This window comes from Peromyscus eremicus, chromosome 15 (genome assembly GCF_949786415.1).
Source record: "Peromyscus eremicus chromosome 15, PerEre_H2_v1, whole genome shotgun sequence".
Taxonomy (NCBI): domain Eukaryota; kingdom Metazoa; phylum Chordata; class Mammalia; order Rodentia; family Cricetidae; genus Peromyscus; species Peromyscus eremicus.
Window position 1 is genome coordinate 10,285,345 of NC_081431.1, and position 19,673 is coordinate 10,305,017.

The window sequence follows — 19,673 nt, forward strand, 5'->3', positions numbered from 1 at the left end:
TGTGTCACTTGACTGCGCTTTGAGATGGGCATTTTTTTACTAATTGAAAGTTTGGGGCAACCCTGTGTTGAGCAAGTCCAGGACCAATTTTTTAATTATTATTTATTTCACATGTGTGGATTTTTTTTGCCTGCATGTATGTCTGTGTGCCATGTGTGTACCTAGTACCGTTGGATGCCAGAAGAGGGCATCGGATTCCCTGGAACTGGAGTTATAGATGGTTGTGAGCCACCAGGTGGGCCAGCACCATTTTCCAACAGCTCAGATCATCCTTAACAGTTTTTAGCAAATAAGTATTTTGTAATTGAGGTAGGTACAGTTTTTTCAAAACACACTGCTTGTGCACACTTAGTAGCCGATAGTGTAGCCTAGGCCTGATTCTTATTTGCACTAGGAAGCTGAGTAGTTGGTGCAGTTGGCTCTGCTTGCCTGTTGCTTTCCTGCCGTTCACGTTTTTTCCACGGTGGTCTCAGCAAACCAGGATACCCATGCTGAGTGTTGCGTCACATAGACACAGTGCTCTCACTCCCCGAACAATGGCAAGTAGATTGCAGTAAGCAGTTGGAGGCAGTGGTTAAGCTTTGCCTTTCCAAATTCCTAAGCTTGTTTTACACACTTTACTTAGCAACTTTTACCATTTGGTTAAGAAGGGCGCAGGCGAAGAATGGTATACTTGGCCAGTGATCTGAGAGAGACCAGTTTAAAATGTTTTAGAATACTTGTGCTTTTCACTATTAAACTTTAGGAATGTATTTTAGTGACACATTTTGTCTTTGGTAGTTTAAATATATAAAATTCAGGAATCTCTATTGACTGAGGAAGAGATACCCAGATTTTTAAAGTAGAGATAAGGTAGACTTTGTAATGAGATGCTTTAAATATGTTGTTTTACCATAGATTGCCATAAGGTAAAGTGTCTCAATGCTTTAACTGTTCAAAATGGTCCATTGTAGGACTGTTTAGTGAATGAAGATGGAGTCTTCACTGATGCTGCAGGTCCTGAGCTTGAGAACAAGGCTGTACTTGAAGAGGGAACAGATGTGGGTAGGTGTCATCTGTTGATAGCCCAGTATGTTTCTGGAAGGGACCAGTCGCAAGACCCCTCACCTCTTAAGTCAGACCCTACACTTCCAGTGACAGTGAACCTTATTTGGTTAGCCGTATGGTTCAAAATGAAGCTTAGGACCTAGTGTCTTTTGTTTCAGATCTGATCCAGTTGTTATGCAGATATAGACAGTCAGTGGAAGCGATGGTCGTTTGGTGGGGAGGTGCTCCGAGGATCGTCAGCATGCTGCCTTTGTGAAGGGGTAGAAATCAAGCTTGGGGTAGATGGTGCCTGTGAATCAGACAGCCCCTGCTCTTTGAGAAAGCTTTGCAGATAGCTGATCTGGGGGGAGGGCCTTCAGTCTCGCATTGTCCTTCTGTCTTCATGGCTTTAGGAGTGGAGCAGTTTGGAATCTGATTCAGGTTTATGGTGCTGGTGTCTGTCCCTTCCACACCTGGGACCGGCCACTTTCATTGGCACCTCTGCCCAGGTCCAGTTCCTCTTCAGGCTGTGAACTTTTTCAGAGTGCTTTTAAGTTATGTCTAATGGGAAATTGTTTTAAGTTATAAAGATGCTTCAGACGGCAAAGAATTTGTTGAAAGAAGAGGAAGTGGTTCACAGCTATCCCTGCGACTGGAGAACGAAGAAACCTGTGGTGATTCGGGCCAGCAAGCAGTGGTTTGTAAACATCACGGATATCAAGGCTACGGCTAAGGTAGGAAAGGCCTGCTCTGAGGGTTGGGCTGGTCATTCCCACAGTAAAAAGGGGTGTGTGTGTGTGTGTGTGTGTTTTGAGGGGTTGGGATGGGGGTTTCACGAGAGAAGATTTATGATTATTTATTATGATTTATGGTTTATTTTCCTAAAATTGTATACTTTTAGGCAGGAAAAGATCCCATGCTTGATTCTTTCATTATACATGTGTAAAAATAAGGTTTAAAGGGGTTGAGTGACTCATCTGGTCACTTTTGTGTCCTGTGTCTTAAAAGCAGCATAGGCTGAGGGCAGAACTCAGTTAGCAGCTGTGTGACCTCCTAGCACCCGAGTTCTGTAACTCTTCATCCAGTTCAAGGCAGGCCTGTCTGCCACAATCCCACCTAATATATATTTAGTGAAGTTTTTGTGTCCTCTATTGCCTTGAAATTAAGCCTGCTAAAAAGAAGGAAGCAAAACAAAATTTTGGTCCATTTAAAATTTTGTCGTGGGGTTGGAGAGATGGCCCAGCGATTTAGAGCACTGCTGCTCTTCCAGAGCACCTGAGTGTGGTTCCCAGCCCCCACTTCAGGCTTCTCACATCTGCCTATATCCCTAGCTCCAGGGCTTCTGATGCCCTCTTCTGGCCTCTGCAGGCAGTGTATGCACGTGCACAAACACACACACTCATAATTGTTTTAAAATGTTGTTATAAATTAACTAATTTTATAATTAGTGTTGCAAATATTTAGCAGATTTTCAAGCTCTTCCATTTAATACACTTGGCGGTGTATATACTTTTACGTGCACTGATGCATATTCCAAAACCAGCTTGATTCTACTGAATGACAGGCTCAAATGTATATATTTTAACCAGGCTGAATACACAGATGTTCTTCTTGGCAGCTTGCAGCCAGTTTGTGTATTGGCTTGATAATTAGGGTCCTTCTTAGAGCTATGTGCAGAAGTTTGTATTTTTTACACTTGTGTAAAGTGGGCAAGTGACATGTAGTACGTTTTGTTTTATTTTTCATTGCTATAAAGGGTAAGTCTATTTTGTTGCTTGCTTATTTACATGATTTTTTTGAGACTTCGTTATGTACCTCTTGCTGTCGGAAACTCACTATGTAGGCCAGGCTAGCCTCAAAATTGTGGCAGTCCTCCTGTCTTAGCCTCCTGAGTGCTGGGATTCTAGCCGTATGTTAATCCATATGTCCATGTGTCTGCTCTTGACCGTGGTGAAATTGTTTCTGTTGCCTCACTTTGAAGTCTTGCTTTTCTGTTATTTGCCTGTGGTGGGAGTGGAGGGATCTGAATGGCTACACACACTCAGAGGGAAGAGCGGTATTAGGAGAAGTCAGGACAGTTTTTAAAATTGGTTCTGTTTCTCCCACTTAACCTGACGATGAATGAATTTCAGGAGTTGTTAAAAAAAGTGAAGTTTATTCCTGGAGCAGCGCTGAATAGCATGGTTGACATGCTGGACAGGCGGCCATACTGGTGTATATCAAGGCAAAGAGCGTGGGGTGTTCCAATCCCTGTCTTTCATCATAAGACAAAAGACGAATATTTGATCAACAGGTAATTCTTTTCTGTTGTTGATTGTTTAAAGAGAGTTATGTTTTCTTGGACATAGTATGTACCATTAAGAATTGCTTGTTACTGAATCATTTAATCACTGGTTCTGAGATGGCCTTTGACTAGGAAGTCCAGGCTGCTCTCAGATGCCCAGGACCAAGTAATTGTGCTTCCTCAGCCTTCTGAGCAGCTGGGGTGACAGGTGTGTGCCACCATCCTCTGCCTTCCTCTCTCTGTCTCACTATGGAGCTCTGGTCAGTCTGGTGTAGTCATCCTGCCTCACCCTCCCCAGAGCTGGGGTTGTAGGCATGTTCTAGCTCTCCTGGAAGGTCATATCGTTGCTAGGCTGAGTGATCCAGTAGTCAGGAAGACTGGGGACTGGGACAGGATTATAAATTAAAGCCAAGAGTAGAAAGTCTATAGAGAGAGTGAGAAGAGTGAGAACGAGGCAGTCAGCAGGCGATGTGCTCCCTGTTTTAATGACCTGATGATGTACTTTCTGTGCTGTTCTAGCTCTCAGCAATTATAGATTGTTGCTGTTTTGTTGTTGTTCTCTCCCACCCCTGGGGTGTGTGTGTGTGCGCGCGCGCATGTGCATGCCTGCCTCCACACCCATCTGCTTGTTGCAGGTAGAAAGGGAAATGCTGATCATTTCTATTAGGAATTTATTCTAGGTTTTCATTTTCTTAGAATGCTTTGACTTAATTTTAGTTTCGTTAATGAGATTTTACTAAATTATGCTATAGCATCAATGACATTGGCTAAGTGTTTGTTAGTTGAGGATCTACTGAGGAGTTTGAGGGACAGAGGCAACAAGTGATGGGATGTTTGGGAGACTGTAGGCACACCCTGGGCAGCCCTTCTTGGGATTCCTTGGTAGCGTTGTAGATGATCTGCTTTTCATGGTTACTGTGATTGTATGTCCTTAATAATACCTTACTGAATACACGTATTTGTTGTGGAATATTTAAGTAGGCAAAGATGTGTTACATTTGTTTATGCTGGAGAATATTACTTTAACTGTAAAGGTGTGTTACTTTTGTTTGTGCTGCATTTGTTTAATGATGTAAGGATTCATGTTTAATTATGTAAAGATATGTTGTATCTGTTTCACCTTGCCTGCCTAAGGCACCTGATTGGTCTAATAAAGAGCTAAACATCCAATAGCTAGGCAGGAAAAGGATAGGCGGGGCTGGCAGGAAGAGAGAATAAATAGGAGGAGAAATCTAGGCTCCAGGGGAAGGAGGAACAAAAGAAAGAGGAGGGAGAGAAGGAGGAGAGGGAGGAGGAAGAGGGGGAAGAGGAGGGGGGAATGAGGGAGACGTGGGGCGGGGGGAAGCCAGGCAGATGCATGTGAAGCAGTGAAAGTAAGATATACAGAAAGAAAGTAAAAAGCCCTGATAAAAAAAGATAAAGAGAAACAGATTAATTGAAAAGAGCTAGCCAGAAAAGAGCTAAGCTAAGGCTGAGCATTCAAAACTAATAATGTCTCCATGATTTGGGAGCTGGTTGGTTGCCCAAAAGAAAAAAAGCCTGGTACACATATTTTAGGAGTTTTAAAAAATGTTGATTTAAGTTGCTTTTTAAAAAGTCACCTATGATCATATAAGGGATAGGCTTGTTGCTGTTTTTAATAATTTTGTGCTGGGAAATGTGTCAAGGCCCTGCATGTGCCCTACAGCTGAGCTACACTCTACACCCTAACAGTTTGCTTTTTACTTTTTATGATAGTGTAGCTTTTGATATCGTTTGTGTGCGTGTTCTTGTTCGTTTTGATCTCATGCCCTGTGGAACTTGTTTGAAGAGGACAAGAGCTTCTGCCTTGGACAGATGTAGGACTGTTTGCTCACCGCTTCATTCACAGAGGACGTAGCATTTCAGCTGAGCGTGGGGAAGAGTGCTCTGCAGGAGTCGGGGTGAGCAGTACACAGGACACGTATAGGAGCCACACTGGCTCCAGGGGTTGTGAGAGGGATAGAAAGGCAGCCACTCATTAAGGACTGGCTGGGACAGACCGTAAGGAATCTTGAATAACAGATTAAGGGTTTTAAACTCCTGAGTGGGCAGGAGAAGTATTTTTGTCCGACTGTTTAATTCTTGTTTAGGTTAGTGTTAACTTGACTTTGCTCAAGTATTGTTGCTGTGTGGTTCTTACAGAGTTGGTCAGTTACGTTCCACTACTATCTTAACACTTCTGTGGAGAATGAAAGTGATTGTAGTTGAGATAAATTCCCACAAGTAACTTCAAAGTCACTGTTGTTTCTCAATCCTGTTATTAGAATGCAAGACTTTTAAGGCATTAACTTAAGGTGATTGAGGTGGGATGAATATATATTATTAAAATTAAAAAGCAGAACAGATTTGTTTTTTTGTTTTGAGTGAAGGAGAATGATTGAACCTAGGCTCTCTCAGATGTTAAACATACACTCTACCACTGAGCTGCACCCCAGACTTCAGCAACATACACTCTACCACTGAGCTGCACCCCAGACTTCAGCAACATACACTCTACCACTGAGCTGCACCCCAGACTTCAACAGCATACACTCTACCACTGAGCTGCACCCCAGACTTCAGCAACATATACTCTGCCACTGAGCTGCACCCCAGACTTCAACAGCATATACTCTGCCACTGAGCTGCACCCCAGACTTCAGCAAACTGGTGGAACTGACTGTTCAGTTTAGCTACATTTTTACTTTTAAAATAATAGATCAGTTAAAAGAAATAGGTGTGAGCTTTTTCAGTCATACGGAGACGGTCCACACTGGCATCATCTCCAGTTTATTTTGTGAGCAGTGTTTTCCTACTGTGTACAGACTCTCCCGTGATCTGCCGCAGAACTGCTTGAAGGTGTCAGTCGATTGCTGGTTTTTAAGTAGCAGAGACATACAGAATATTGGCCTACAGAATGACAGACATACTCAGCCATACTGTCTGTCAATTCATAGGTCATTTTCCTGTACACCAGTTCACAATGAGAACTTGCATTGCCTTCCGTGGTTGGGTCCTTCTGGTGACACAGCACTTGAATTTTTTTTTTCATTTCTCTTTATTAAGAAATTTTCTACTCACTCCACATACTATCCATAGATCCCCCTCCCCCCTCCTCCCACCCCCAGCCCTCTTTCCCAAGCCACCCCGCATCCCCACATCCCCCAAATCGAGGTCTCCCATGGGGAGTCAGCAAAGCCCAGCACACTGAGCCTAGGCAAGTCCAAGCCCGTTCTCACTGCACCAAGGCTGACAGCACTAGAATTTTAAAACGTTTATATTCTTAATTATTTGTTAGTTAGAAAATAGAGTGAAGGTTATCATTTTTCTTTTTTAATCAAATGAGATCAAGTACCCAGAAATTTCTGTTCTTCCTTTCCCACGTTTGTAGCCAGTTGGTGGCCATCAAAAGTAACAGCATCTCCACTGGAAATCAGTCCACAGTCCACATGGAGTTGCTGTTACATGTGATGACTCCATTCCATGTGTCGGAGGATTCCTTTTGTTTTAAAACCGTAGTTAGTGTGTATGATTCTGAGGACTGAACCCGGAGTTTGGTGCATGCTGGGCAAGCACTCTACAGGAGACTATGGAGCTACGCCCAGCCCTCTGCCTCCTCCTGATGTTTGTGTAGGTGGTGGGAGTGGTGGCAGTTTGGGGACAAAGGTCTAGCCTGTACCTTGCTGTCCTGCCTCAGCTTCCTGAGAGCTGGGACCCAGGGCGAGCTGCAGCACCATGCCTTCCTCTCCTGCTTGGACGAAAGTCTTCACATTACCTCTAAACATACTTGTTTTGCAAAAGAAAACCTTGATTTATTCATGTTCTAAGGAAGTTTAAAGACTGGCAGACTTCAAACTCTGGACTTGAACTCTGACGTGTTAATTTCATTTATAGTTTCGGCTTGCTTCTTTTTTCTCAAGAATAGTTCTACTTTTGATGTTAATAACATTGGTCATTTTCTGAATCTGTAATATAATTCCTGTGTAATTTAGGTGGAAATCTATTCTTTGGTTAGTAAAAACAAATATTTTTTAACTAAAATGGATAAAATTTAGAAACATTGGCCCCCTAGAGAAGACAGGAACTGTTGATAAAGTTTCTTTCCTTATTTCGGGCGTGTGTTGTCGCCAACACTGTTTACTTAGGCAGCGTGGAGCCGACTTTTAGAGACCTGCAGACTTTATGTTCGTGAAGTAAAGAAAGCATCCGAAATCATTTCCTGCTGCCTTTCCGCTGAGTGTAGGACTGAGTGGAGAGCAGGCTCTTCTTTCTGACGCTCCATTGTGTTCTTAGTCACATGCACTACACAGATAGGAACTCTTAACCTCTTACCTCACCCTTCCGGTAGCTTCCAGTGCGGCTCTTGTCCTGTCCCTTCTGCTTACAGAGAAAACAGAAAAGAGTGAGATGCCAGCGGGCTCCTCTTACCTGGGAGCCCTGGGTGCGGGCGCTCCCAGCTAAATATGCCCGTGCAGGGGAGAGCAGAGCTCGGTGATTGGCTGCTGCCGGAGCTGCTCTCACTGCCTGAATTTTCCCTGATGGAAACCAAAGCAGGGACACGTAATGTGTCAGATAAGGCCTTTGAGTCAAGTACAAAGTTTATTACGGGCTGACTTATTGCTCTGTGAAATACAGCATTAAAATGGAAACAGATTACATAGCGATAAGTGGTTTCACCCACTGTTATCAACGGTAATTTATACTGATCTTTAGGTCATAAGTCAACTGTGTGTTCAAGTATAGGATGCTGTTAATAAAATAAAGAGAATGCTTGAATTTGCAAGGACAAATTTAGATCCCACCCCAAAGAACATAATAATATCACAGGGGAATTCTTAAGAAATTCTTTTAAAATATTTGAAAGCATGAGCTCATTATAAATCATCATGATCTCATGTTCTCATTATTCATTATAAAAAATTCTACTTCTAAGTATTTGTTGTAAAGAAATAAGACTAATGAATTCTGTACAAAGATACCCATATGAGATGTCCAGCTTAGCTGTTTGTCAAGGAGTGTAATGATCTAGAAAAAAGATAGGACTGGGGGTTAGCTCAGTACTAAAGCCCTTGCCAAGCACTCAAATCCCAGCATCACACACATGCACACAGATGAAGTTTAATCACCCTGTGGAGGGGTGATCACGAAGACGTTTGAGGTGGTAGCTTTGCCTAAGTCCCACTTAATGAAAACCCAGGGACCAGACCTGTCCAGTATGTGGCTGTTTCTGGGTGGGTTTTGTTTGTTTGTTTGGTAGGAAGTAAATCCCTACTACTGAGCCACATTCTCACCCGGGTTTTCCTGAGACATGGACTGGGTAGCTCAGCTCTGCACACGCGTGGGAACCTTCAGTTTGCTGGTCCGTGCAAGGTGCGGACGGCAAGAGGAACTTCTCCTGGGACAGCAGTGCTGTGCTCTTGAACTCCGATGTGCTCAGATGGAAGGCTTCTGTTAGTGTACTTTTAAAAATTACATCTCAGTTTAAAGTTCAATTAGTTAACTTTTTTTAACTGACAAAATTGTATACATTTGGTATATACAACATGGCCTCTCAAAAATCATAGGTATGTTACATTAATATGTACTTTTGGTTTCCTTTATTCTCTAATTCTAGAGTTGATTTTGTTTTGTTTTAAAAATGTAAGTCATTTGTTTGTCCAGAATCTCAGAACAGACCTGAATACCGAGCAGGAGGCTTAGCGAGGCGCAGTGAGTGCTCTTCAGCACTGGAGTGAGATGGGAAGCACAGCCTCCAGGGAAGCCTGCCTTCTCAGCCGCCACAGCACCCTGGGGGGCCTGGAAAGAACCTGGGATAGAGAGCAAAACTAGGCTGTTTTCTTGGTATTATAGAGTTTAACTTGGCAATTTTGGGGGAAAGAAGTGTCTGTGTGTATGTATGTATGTAGATGTATGTACTGTGTATGTATGTATGTATGTGTATATTTGTGGTCCTAGGCCATGCTCATGCTAGGCCAGTGCTCTCCCACTGATCTACACACCTACCTTGACTGTATTTTGTTTGCCTGCTGCCTGGTCAGTCCTTGGAGCTCACGCTGACCTTGAACTCGGTCCCCCTGCCATATCCTCCTGAGGAGCTGAGGTGACAGACGCACACACCATGCCCTGCTTGAAGCTGGGTTTTTAAAATTATTGCACATTGTTTTTCACTGACGGAGATTACATTTGTAGTTGTGCCATTTGTAAAACTATGACTGAAGTAAAAGGAAAATGAAACCAAGCAGGCGTGGGACCCTAGACCTTGGAAATCTAAAATAAGGCTTCCATGACCTTCAGATGAACCGTGTAAAATGCAAGAGCGCTTAGCGTTTGGGTGACTGAGGCAGGAGGATTGATTGTGAGACCAGCCTGATCTATATGGTGACACCTCAAAAAAGAAAGGAGATGGCAGTGCACTGGAGAGAGTTCAATAAAGCAGCTGTATTTCTTCGTCTGTTAAAACATGGGTACTGTCTTATTATTAGTATTATTAATGTAAGTGAATTATTAATAGTTTTATAAGAGAATGTTGCAGTTCAAGGGAACTTTATTCAGGTGGCTAAGGTGTTTAAACTTAGGGTTTTATAGTTGACTTAATAAGATAGCAAATTTGACATCTTCCTTTGATTTATAGACTCAGCAAAGTACTTTAATGTAGTTAAATAAACACTTAAACTATAATTTTAAAGTATTATTGAGTTATCTGATATTTAAAGATAAGAAAAACAGTTCATTTAAGTTGAATTTGTTGTTATGAAATAGGTGTGAAATATATCATGTAAGGCTACTCATTTTTCTTCAGTAAGAGATTTTTTTTTAAAGTAAAAAAGTTTCTAATCTTTTTACAGCTTTTCATAGAAACTGAAGCTCAGAAAAACACCATATTTTACTCTTGGTGTTCGCCAACAAGCCAGATAGAGCATGGGCTTTGGACTCTGCTTGCTCTGTCGACACACTAATCTCCTGAGACGCCCTCGTTCCCTGCCTTCAGCTTCGGTTCCCGGCCCCTCTGCCTGGGCAGCCAGAACCCTTTGCCATTGCCTAGCAGCTCCAGAGGACAGGGTGTGAGTTCAGCCAGGAGCTTGTGTGACAGAGGTGGGACAAAGGAGTGGTGACAGCCCTGAGCAGCCTAGTTCCAACTGTGTCACTTATTAGGCTCAAGGTTTATGAACTCTGAAGACAGGGCAGTCAGCTCTCAAGAGTCCTTATTTACAGAACTTGTTGAGTGTGTTCTGGAAAACAGAACACATGGTGTTCATTTGATGAGATTAGCCTTGCCTGATTTGTTAAGTTAGTATGAAATGTGAACAGTTCACTTTCATTTTTATATTACTTTTTATCTGTTTATTCCAAACATTTAAAAATTTTCATTGCTTGTCTAAACTTGGCAATCTAATGGTAACATAAAAAGGCAGATGACACTCATCTCTTGACTCTTTTTTTTTTTTTGGTTTGTCAAGATAGGGTTTCTCGGGGTAGTTTTTGGTGCCTGTCCTGGATATCGCTCTGTAGACCAGGCTGGCCTGGAACTCACAGAGATCTGCCTGGCTCAGCCTCCCGAGTGCTGAGATTAAAGGCGTGTGCCACCGCTGTCCAGAGTCTTGACTCTTTTAAGGGAAAAATATATAATTGGTATGAACAGCATGCCCACTGTAATTATGTATATTTGAATATACTTTACTTGTGTCTCTGTTTTGTTCTTTGGGACATTGGGTTTATTCAGATTTTTCTATTACCACGTGTTCATATTTTCTTAACTGATAAAGTGTTCTGTGCAAACTATATAAAAGACTAATATGTAACTAAGTATTACTGTCTTATAACTAGTTATTTATTGCATAAAGTTTTATGGTGTCATTCAGAAAGCTTATCTTCACTGTTAAAGTCCATCTAAAGTGAATGGCCTGGCAATCTGGATCTGTGCCAATTTTAGGTTTTTATATTCATGTTGTATGGAAATTCTTAGACTTTGGTAGCATTATATATTCAGTCTTTCACAAAATATCACCTTAGTTATCTTTTGTTTTTTGTGATAGTCTCACTCTGTAGACCAGGCTGGCCTTGAACTCACAGAGGTCTACCTCTCAGTGCTGGAATTATAGCTGTGTGCCTCATGCCTAGCTTCTCTTTCCCTTTTTAAGATTTATTTTGTTTCATGTGTTTGGGTCTTTTGCATGCATGTGTATATGTGTACCTAGTGCCCACAGAGGCCAGAGGAGGGCGTTGAATCCCCTTAAAATGGAAGTACAGTTGGTTCTGAAGTGCCTTGTGGTTAGGAACTGAACCTGGGTCCTCTGCAAGAGCAGTAAGTGCTCTTAACCACTGACTCATCTCTTCAGTCCCACCTTAATCTTTTGTGAGGTATCTCAAATTTCAGGTTAAAGAGCATGTTAACTTATATTACCTACTTGATTTTGCTTCCTGAACAGTTTTGACAAGCAGCTTCATTAATTTGTAACTTAGCAGAGATGGAGACTCTGGGCATTTGCTTTGCACAGTTAATAATATGCCGGTGTAGATTCGGAGCTCAGTGATTCTTCCTGTTCACTGTTCTGTCCATTCCCGGTAACCGTGGTGGACCTGCAGTCAATTAAACTAATGGAGTGCGGTAGAGAGGGGCTGTTTCAAAGGCAGCGTTTACTCTGTGTATTTTAATCTTTAAATAATGATACGGAAGCTGAAGAGATAGCTCGGTGGTTAAGAGCCCTTGCTGCTCTTCCAAAGGATCAGAGTTGATTCTCAGCACCCATATTAGGCAGCTTTTGACATCCTGTGAAACCCACTCATGGGGTTCCAGTGCCTGCTGGCATCCAAGAGCATCTACATAAATGTAGTAGACAAACATACACAAACACACGAATACATAAATAAAAATAAATCTTAGATCCTAATGTAGGTATGTGATTTGATAATTAACATAAAATTAACTATTCAAATTTACCTCAAAGAGTCAGTCTGAACTTTTTTTTTTTTTTTTTTTATAGTTTTTGTTTTTGTTTTTGTTTATGTTTTTGTGTTTTCCAGACAGGGTTTCTCTGTGTAGCCCTGGCTGTCCTGGATCTCACTCTGTAGACTAGACTGGCCTCAAACTCACAGAGATCCGCCTGCCTCTGCCTCCCAAGTGCTGGGATTAAAGGAGTGTGCCACCATTGGTCTAAATTCTTACATAGAAACTAAATATATGTTAAAATGACAAGTGTTGCTGTAGGCATTTCATTTGTTGGGTCACTATTCATTATTGGGTCAGTATTAAGTCTCTTAGTGATGTACTGTTATTTGTGTTTTACAATGAGAACCCTGAAGTCAGTGTCTTCCCAGTGTCACTTGGTGAGGTAGTAAGGAAGCCAGCACTCAGTGCACCCAGAGCTGTGGGGTTCATGCTGCTGCCTGTTGTGTGTCTAAACACAGCCACTTCAAGGGGCCCTGGTGTCAGCAGGAGGGAAGGATTCCAATGAAGGACAGCACTGGAGGCCAGGCCAGGAGGCCTGTGAGCTCCAGGCTTGCCTCAGCTACATAGCTGGGCAGTCCCCAATGAGGCTGGAGCGTGTGTGGGCCCTGAGTTTGATCCCTAGCACTGCAGAGTAATAAAGTATCTCGTCCCACTAGGGGAGAAGCCTGTCTGGTTTCTCACCCGCTGTAGCGTCTCTAGTGCCTGGGATGTTACGGCACTGGAGCTGCTCCGTTGTGGTTGAGCAGACGGGTTGGCTTGTCTCTCAAGTCTTGGCCATCTGAGTGAGGGAGTCGGATTGTGAGCCTCCCTGTGTGCTTTTGGTGTCCGAGTAGAGTATGGGCTTCCTCTTATGCCTGGGGGATGGACCAAGTCATGGCAAAGCGGCCCTTGGAAGTTTCTGAGCAGGGATTTGTGTGAGAGCAGTTAGAGACGTGCTTCTCTGAGCGAGGGCAGTCTGGCATCGCATAACCAGTGCTGAGGCGGTGAGGCCGCACTAAGAGCCACGTGCAAACTGACTTGACGTGCCAGCTTGATTTGGCGGAAATGAGGACAGTAGTTCCTGGGTGGGAAATAGATGGACTGAAATAGGGAGGTGAGGAGACGTTTGTCTTCCTGTTTAGGGGTGATTTTATTTGTACTGAGCAGTGGTTTAAGATTCTACTGAAAGAGGGACTGTAAGTGACAAAAGTCTGTCACTCACATGATAATACATTGCAGATCCTGCCTCTCTCCTCCACAGCCAAACCATCAAGCACATTACTAAGCTAGTAGAGCAACATGGCAGCGACGTCTGGTGGACCCTCCCCCCTGCGCAGCTTCTTCCGGAGGATGTCGTAGCTCAGGTAAATTGCCCTTGGTGAAAATGTGAGTGACTCTTGGAGGTAAAAGGGATTTTAAAGGATTGTGTTGGGAAACTTTCCAGTTTGCTTCCCAGGGGCAGAGGCAGCGGCGGCGGCGGGTGCAGTTTAGAAGTAAACGGTTTTGCTTGTAGTCGAAGCATAGCTTGTAGCATAGCAGCAGATGTGGGGCGTTGTGACCTCACGGGGCCCCATGTCTGGGCTGGGTAGCTAAGCAGATGGTACCACGAGAGAAGTCTCTCCTGTTGGTGCAGCAGGCCTGTGTGAGCTCTGACATAGCACCCCTGAAGGTGTCCTCTGTCAGAGAGCATCCTGGGAGTTAACTGGAGCTGAAGCCAAAGTGATTGGTGCTACACCATAGCTGTGTCCTCATGTGGCCGTCCACTTTCCATGCTGCAGCGGGGCGTTGTATTCAACTGCGAAGTCATTTTAGTGTTTAGTTTCAAAATGTGAATGCAATGGTTGTATTTCACATTTCCTGTCCTGATGTGGCCTGTGAAGGTCAAGTCTCTTCTGCTGTCTCTGTAGGCGGGTGGTCCCGATGCTTTGGAGTACGTGCCAGGGCAGGATATTTTGGACATCTGGTTTGACAGTGGAACTTCGTGGGCTTGTGTTCTTCCAGGTAATTTCTTTTTTATTAGTTTTCCTTATGTGTGTTTGTGTGTGCCTCTGTGTTGGTAGAGATGTGAGTACAAGTGCCCATGGGGGTGAAAGGGCCCCGAATCCCCTGGAGCTGGAGTTAGAGCCAGATTTTAGCCACCCAATGTGGGTGCTGGGAACCGAACTCTGATCCTCTGGAATAGCAGCGAGAGCTCTACCCACTGAGTCGTCCAGCTAGCTCCTCTCAGGTAATTTCTAAAGTTAGAGTAAAAGCCAACTGAGGTTTTTCTTTTTCTTCTCCTTTTCTTTTTTTTTTTTTGGTTTTCGAGATTTATTTATTATGTATACAGAAGAGGGTGCCAGATCTCATTACAGATGGTTGTGAGCCACCATGTGGGTGCTGGGAATTGAACTCAGGACCTCTGGGAGAGCAGTCGGTGCTCTTAACCTCTGAGCCATCTCTCCAGCCCTGACAGGGTTTCTCTGTGTAGCTTTGGAGCCTGTCCTGGAACTCACTCTGTAGACCACACTGGCCTTGAACTCACAGAGATCCGACTGCCTCTGCCTCCTGAGTGCTGGGATTAAAAGCGTGCACCCCCACCGCCCAGCTGCCAGTTAAGATTTGAAGGCTGGGCCGGGCGGTGGTGGCGCATGCCTTTAATCCCAGCACTCGGGAGGCAGAGCCAGACGGATCTCTGTGAGTTTGAGGCCAGCCTGGACTACCATGTGAGTTCCAGGAAAGGCGCAAAGCTACACAGAGAAACCCTGTCTCAAAAAACCAAAAAAAAAAAAAAAGATTTGAAGGCTGGCCAGATGGCTCAGCAGGTAGAGGTATCTGCCATACAAGCCCGGTTACCCTGACTTGACTCCTGGAGCCCATGCAAAGGTAGAGGGACAGAGCGCTGTCTCTGTAGAGCTGTCCTCTGAGGTCACACGACACTGAGCATGCACAGTGAGACACCTGCACAACTGCAGTAATAAAGTTTTGAAAATACAGAAATATTACCTAGATCTCTGACCACAAGTGTTGTATGGATTACTGTTTGTTTTGTCTTTCTTTGGGAGAGTCTGGGTCTTAATCACTGTTCTTTTGCTGTGAAGAAACATTATGACCGAGGCAACTCTTAGGAAAGAAAACATTTAATTAGGGCTGGCTTACAGTTTCAGAGGTTAGTCCGTTATCATGGCAGGAAGTGTGGTGGCGTGCAGGCAGATGCTAGAGCAGCAGCTGAGAGCTAAGTCCTGATCTATAGGCTGTGAGAGAACCTGGGCCCGGCAAACCCACCCCCAGTGACACACTGCCTCCAACAAGGCCACACCGCTTAATCCTTCCAATCCTTTCAAAGAGTTCCACTCCCTGTGACTAAGCTTTCAAACAGATGAGCCTCTGGGGGGGGGCCGTCCTCATCCAAACACCACAGTCTGCTGCAGTTCCGCTTTGGACTAAAGTAACATCTTTAGTCCAATGATTTCCCAACATGCTCTTTTTTTTTTCCCAAGGTGAAATTTTGTTTAGAACTATACTACTTAAGATTAGAATGGGAACTTTTAGACAGCTTAGTGGTCTGTGCCTACAATCCCAGCACTTGGGAGGTTGAGTCAGGGGGATGATGAATTTGAGGACAGCCTGATATAAAATATCACCATAGCCTGAGCTACATAGGATACCCTATCTCTCAAAATTCACCAAAAAAAGATTTTTTTTTTGTTGTTGTTCTTGGTTTTTTTTTTTTGTTTTTTTTTTTTTTTTTTTCTCTGTTGTTTTTTTTTATCCCCTTCTTCACCAGCAGTTTCTTCTTTGGCTTACTTGGCAACCTCAAGGCACCCAGTTTGGAAACCACTGACATAACATGACTCCATTATTTCTCACAAAGGGATCAAATTAGAGCCAGGACACAGAGGTCACGTAGCTAATAGTGTCAGAGTGCACATGTGGCCCTCTGCAGTTCTGTTCTTCTGCCCTGTGTGTCCCTTCCTAACTATCCCAGCTCTACAGACATTTCATACTTCCAGTTAGGTAAGTTTTTGACTCACTGGCTGAAGAGAAAGAGGAGAGCATGGTCAAGAATCGGAAGGAAGCAAAAGAAGGCCGCTGTGTGCAGATGTGTTAGAAGAAAAGTCCTGGAGGATCCCAAGGAGTTAGACATAGAATGAAGAAAAATTGTCAGCACAGGGAGCCTAGAGTCAGGGAGGACTCAGTCCCTCCCACCCCAAGTGCCAGCTGTGACCACAGGGGCTTTCTGCTTTCTAGAGCAAGGGACAGGGGCAGTAGCTCCTCTATGCAGCTGACCATTAATGGACTGGAAAGAGTTACCTTCAGGTTTCACGTGGAATAAGTGTGTGATCCAAAGCCTCACTGTGGGAAGTGTGGTGTAGGGTCCTAGCAGATAAATGTGAATTCTTCATTTGGATCTTTCAGCTTATGCAGTTTGATTGTCAAATGTCTATAAATTCATGCTTATCTACTAAGATGTATGCTGGCTAACTAGATGTTAATTATAAATTTTTGTACGTTAATTTTTGGTAATTTTCCTCATTGTGTTTCCCTGGACATACTCGAGGCAGTATTGCAGGGTTCTGTGTTCTCGTACGTTTGTAGACCTTGTAGACGAGCAGCACTACGTGTGGTAGGTCAGAGCAGGAGAAAGCATTTCTGCTGGCATATTTGGGTCAGCCTCCCCATTCTCAGGACCGAGTGTGCCATGTAGAGAGGGGTGCCTGTGGTGCAGGACGGCACTCATTCCCTCCCGGCCCCGGCCTATCGCAGAGCTGTTGACTCACATTGTTGCTCTTAATGCTGGATGTGGTGTTGGTGACTGACCAGGCACAGTAAAGGCGAGAGGCATGCTGGGCCTTGGCTGGATTAAACTGCACGAACTGTTGTTCACTGCCTGTCCCATGACTTCCATGCATGCTAGGCAAGCTCTCTACCACAGCTCCCACCAGCCTCTACTGTGCGGATGTCTGTGATCACGTGGGCTTGACTTCAGTAGAGCACGGTCGCAGTAGAGCGCGGTCGCAGTAGAGCGCGGTCGCTGTGGTTCCCTTAACCCTCTGACACACGCTTGCTTTTATTTCTCGTTCTAATTGTAACTTCATTTTGTTGTGTTAATACATTTCAGGCACCGAGCAGAGGGCGGACTTGTACCTGGAGGGGAAGGACCAACTCGGGGGCTGGTTCCAGTCCTCCTTACTGACAAGTGTGGCCACAAGGACAAAAGCACCCTTCAAGTAAGTCTCCCCTCTGTGCAAAGTGAGCCTGCTTTGACGATCCTCCGAGTGCCTGCCTGGTGTGCCACACAGGCTGGAGCCACGGATGCACAGGCCAGCCACTGGCTAGCTGGAGCGCTGCTCTTCCTGGCTCTGGGATAGGGCGGTCACTGAGTCAGCGCTGTCCAGAAGAGGTGCGGTAAGGCTGAACGATGCTGGGTTCATCTGCTGTGTTAGGTGCAGTTTGTAAGAAAGTTCACAGGTTCCTCTTGTGCAGTCGCAGTGGCACATGCTGTAATCCAAGCACCCTGGGGGCAGAGATGGGAGGATCTCAAGGTTAGCCTGGGCGATGTGCAGACCCTGTCCCGAAAAGAACAACAAAAAGCAAACAGTCAACACAAGAAGAAAAGAAAAGGGGAGAGATGTCGCAGTGTGAGGCGTCTGTCATTCTGGAGCGGGTTGCCCCTCCTGGAAGATAAGATGGTATGGAGTGGAGTAGCTGGGTAAACTGTAGAGCAGCGTCTTCAGTGATGTGGAGATCATCCAGAGTGCAGAGAAGGACAGTGTGGGCTGGGGAGGGTAGCCTGAGCTCGGCTCCTGCTATGGGACCCACAGTGACTAGGGACTGAAGCCCTGCTGGGGTGGAGTGCAGACAGTTGCTCATCCCTGCGCCACACAGAGCAGGGTTCACTCAGAAAGACGGTTAGACAGTAGCCTAACTCTGCTACACTCCCAACCCATCCCAGACAGTTAGCTCACCAACCATTTCTGTCACTCTTACAAACCAGCCTGTAAGCACTGCTTTGTTGCTGATTGGTCAATAAATAAAACACTGATTGGCCATTGGCTAGTCAGGAAGTGTAGGCGGGACAAGGAGGAGAATAAAGCTGGGAAGTGGAAGGCTGAGTCAGAGAGACACTGCCAGCCACCACCATGACAAACACCATGTGGCAGGGTATGGATTTGTGGAAATGGATTAATTTAAGCTGTAAGAACAGTTAGCAAGAAGCCTGCCACGGCCATACAGTTTGTAACCAATATAAGTCTCTGTGTTTACTTGGTCGGGTCTGAGCGGCTGTGAGACTGGCAGGTGAGAGAGATTTGTCCTGACTGTGGGCCAGGCAGGAAAACTTAAGCTACACTGCTTTTCTTTCTTTCTTTCTTTCTCTTTCTTTCTTTCTTTCTTTCTTTCTTTCTTTCTTTCTTTCTTTCTTTCTTTCTTTCTTTCTTTCTTTCTTTCTTTTTTGGTTTTTCGATACAGTTTCTTAGTATAGTTTTGGTGCCTATCCTGGGTCTTGCTCTGTAGACCAGGCTAACCTCGAATTCACAGAGATCCGCCTGGCTCTGCCTCCCGAGTGCTGGAGTAAAGGCGTGCGCCACCACCGCCCGGCAGCACTGGTTTTCTGACGTTGTCTTTTTAAAGTCACTTTTAAGGAGGTGGTCTGCCCTGCTTTTTGTACAGTAGAGGCCTGGAAATGCTCTGATGTACAGAAAATAGTACACCTGTTTTGCTGTGTTTAAGTAGAAGATTCCCTGCTTAACAGCTTGATACATGAATGCTGAGAAATGACCTTCACCCACAGTCTGTCAAGACATATCTAATGATTAAAATGATCCTTCATGATGAAGTCACTTATCTTTCTTAGGACAGTGATGGTTCATGGATTTACACTCGGAGAAAAAGGAGAAAAGATGTCCAAGTCCCTCGGGAATGTCATTAATCCTGACACTTTCATCGATGGAGGAGAAGTAGGTGTCCGACTGAAGCTCGTTTTCGTTGGGTGGCCAGGCTCTTACATTAGCAATCCAAGACTAGAACTGTCTCTGACAGGCCCAGGATATGCCAGGGGTGGTGGCCTAGCTACTCAGGAGGCCGAGACAGGAGCGTTCCTTGAGTTCAGGAATTCAGGGCAAATCTGGGCCAAGAATAGCAGATGGTGTTGTGCGTTTTTAGAGGCCTCAAAGTGTCGGGCTTTATTACGTGAAACTACAGTTTTATAATTAAATGGAAGTTTGGGAGAAAAATGAGATTGCATATTCTGAGTGCACATTATTATATTCTTAGGATGTGTACACTTTAAGAATGGCCGTCGGATCTGGGGTGGCCGATAATTTGGGGGCAGGTTAGAGTTGCTGTCATGAGAGAACCCCATGGTGTGTTGCCCCTCACGTCTTGTAGTCACGGGGTTGCTGGAAGGGAAGGGAAGGGAAAACAGCTCTGCACTCCCCACCTCCGGGCCGTCCGGAG

At 44.6% G+C, this 19,673-nt stretch overlaps 1 protein-coding gene across 1 annotated transcript in view; it reads left to right on the top strand.

Annotated features, from left to right (window-relative positions):
- Positions 1-19,673, top strand: part of Iars2 (isoleucyl-tRNA synthetase 2, mitochondrial) — a 40,610-nt gene that overhangs the window by 10,053 nt on the left and 10,884 nt on the right. The window contains exons 10-16 of the mRNA XM_059280965.1: positions 954-1,044; positions 1,609-1,760; positions 3,159-3,319; positions 13,498-13,600; positions 14,144-14,237; positions 17,338-17,446; positions 19,072-19,174. Of these exons, the coding sequence (XP_059136948.1) occupies positions 954-1,044; positions 1,609-1,760; positions 3,159-3,319; positions 13,498-13,600; positions 14,144-14,237; positions 17,338-17,446; positions 19,072-19,174 (813 nt within the window). The remainder of the gene's footprint in view (positions 1-953; positions 1,045-1,608; positions 1,761-3,158; positions 3,320-13,497; positions 13,601-14,143; positions 14,238-17,337; positions 17,447-19,071; positions 19,175-19,673) is intronic.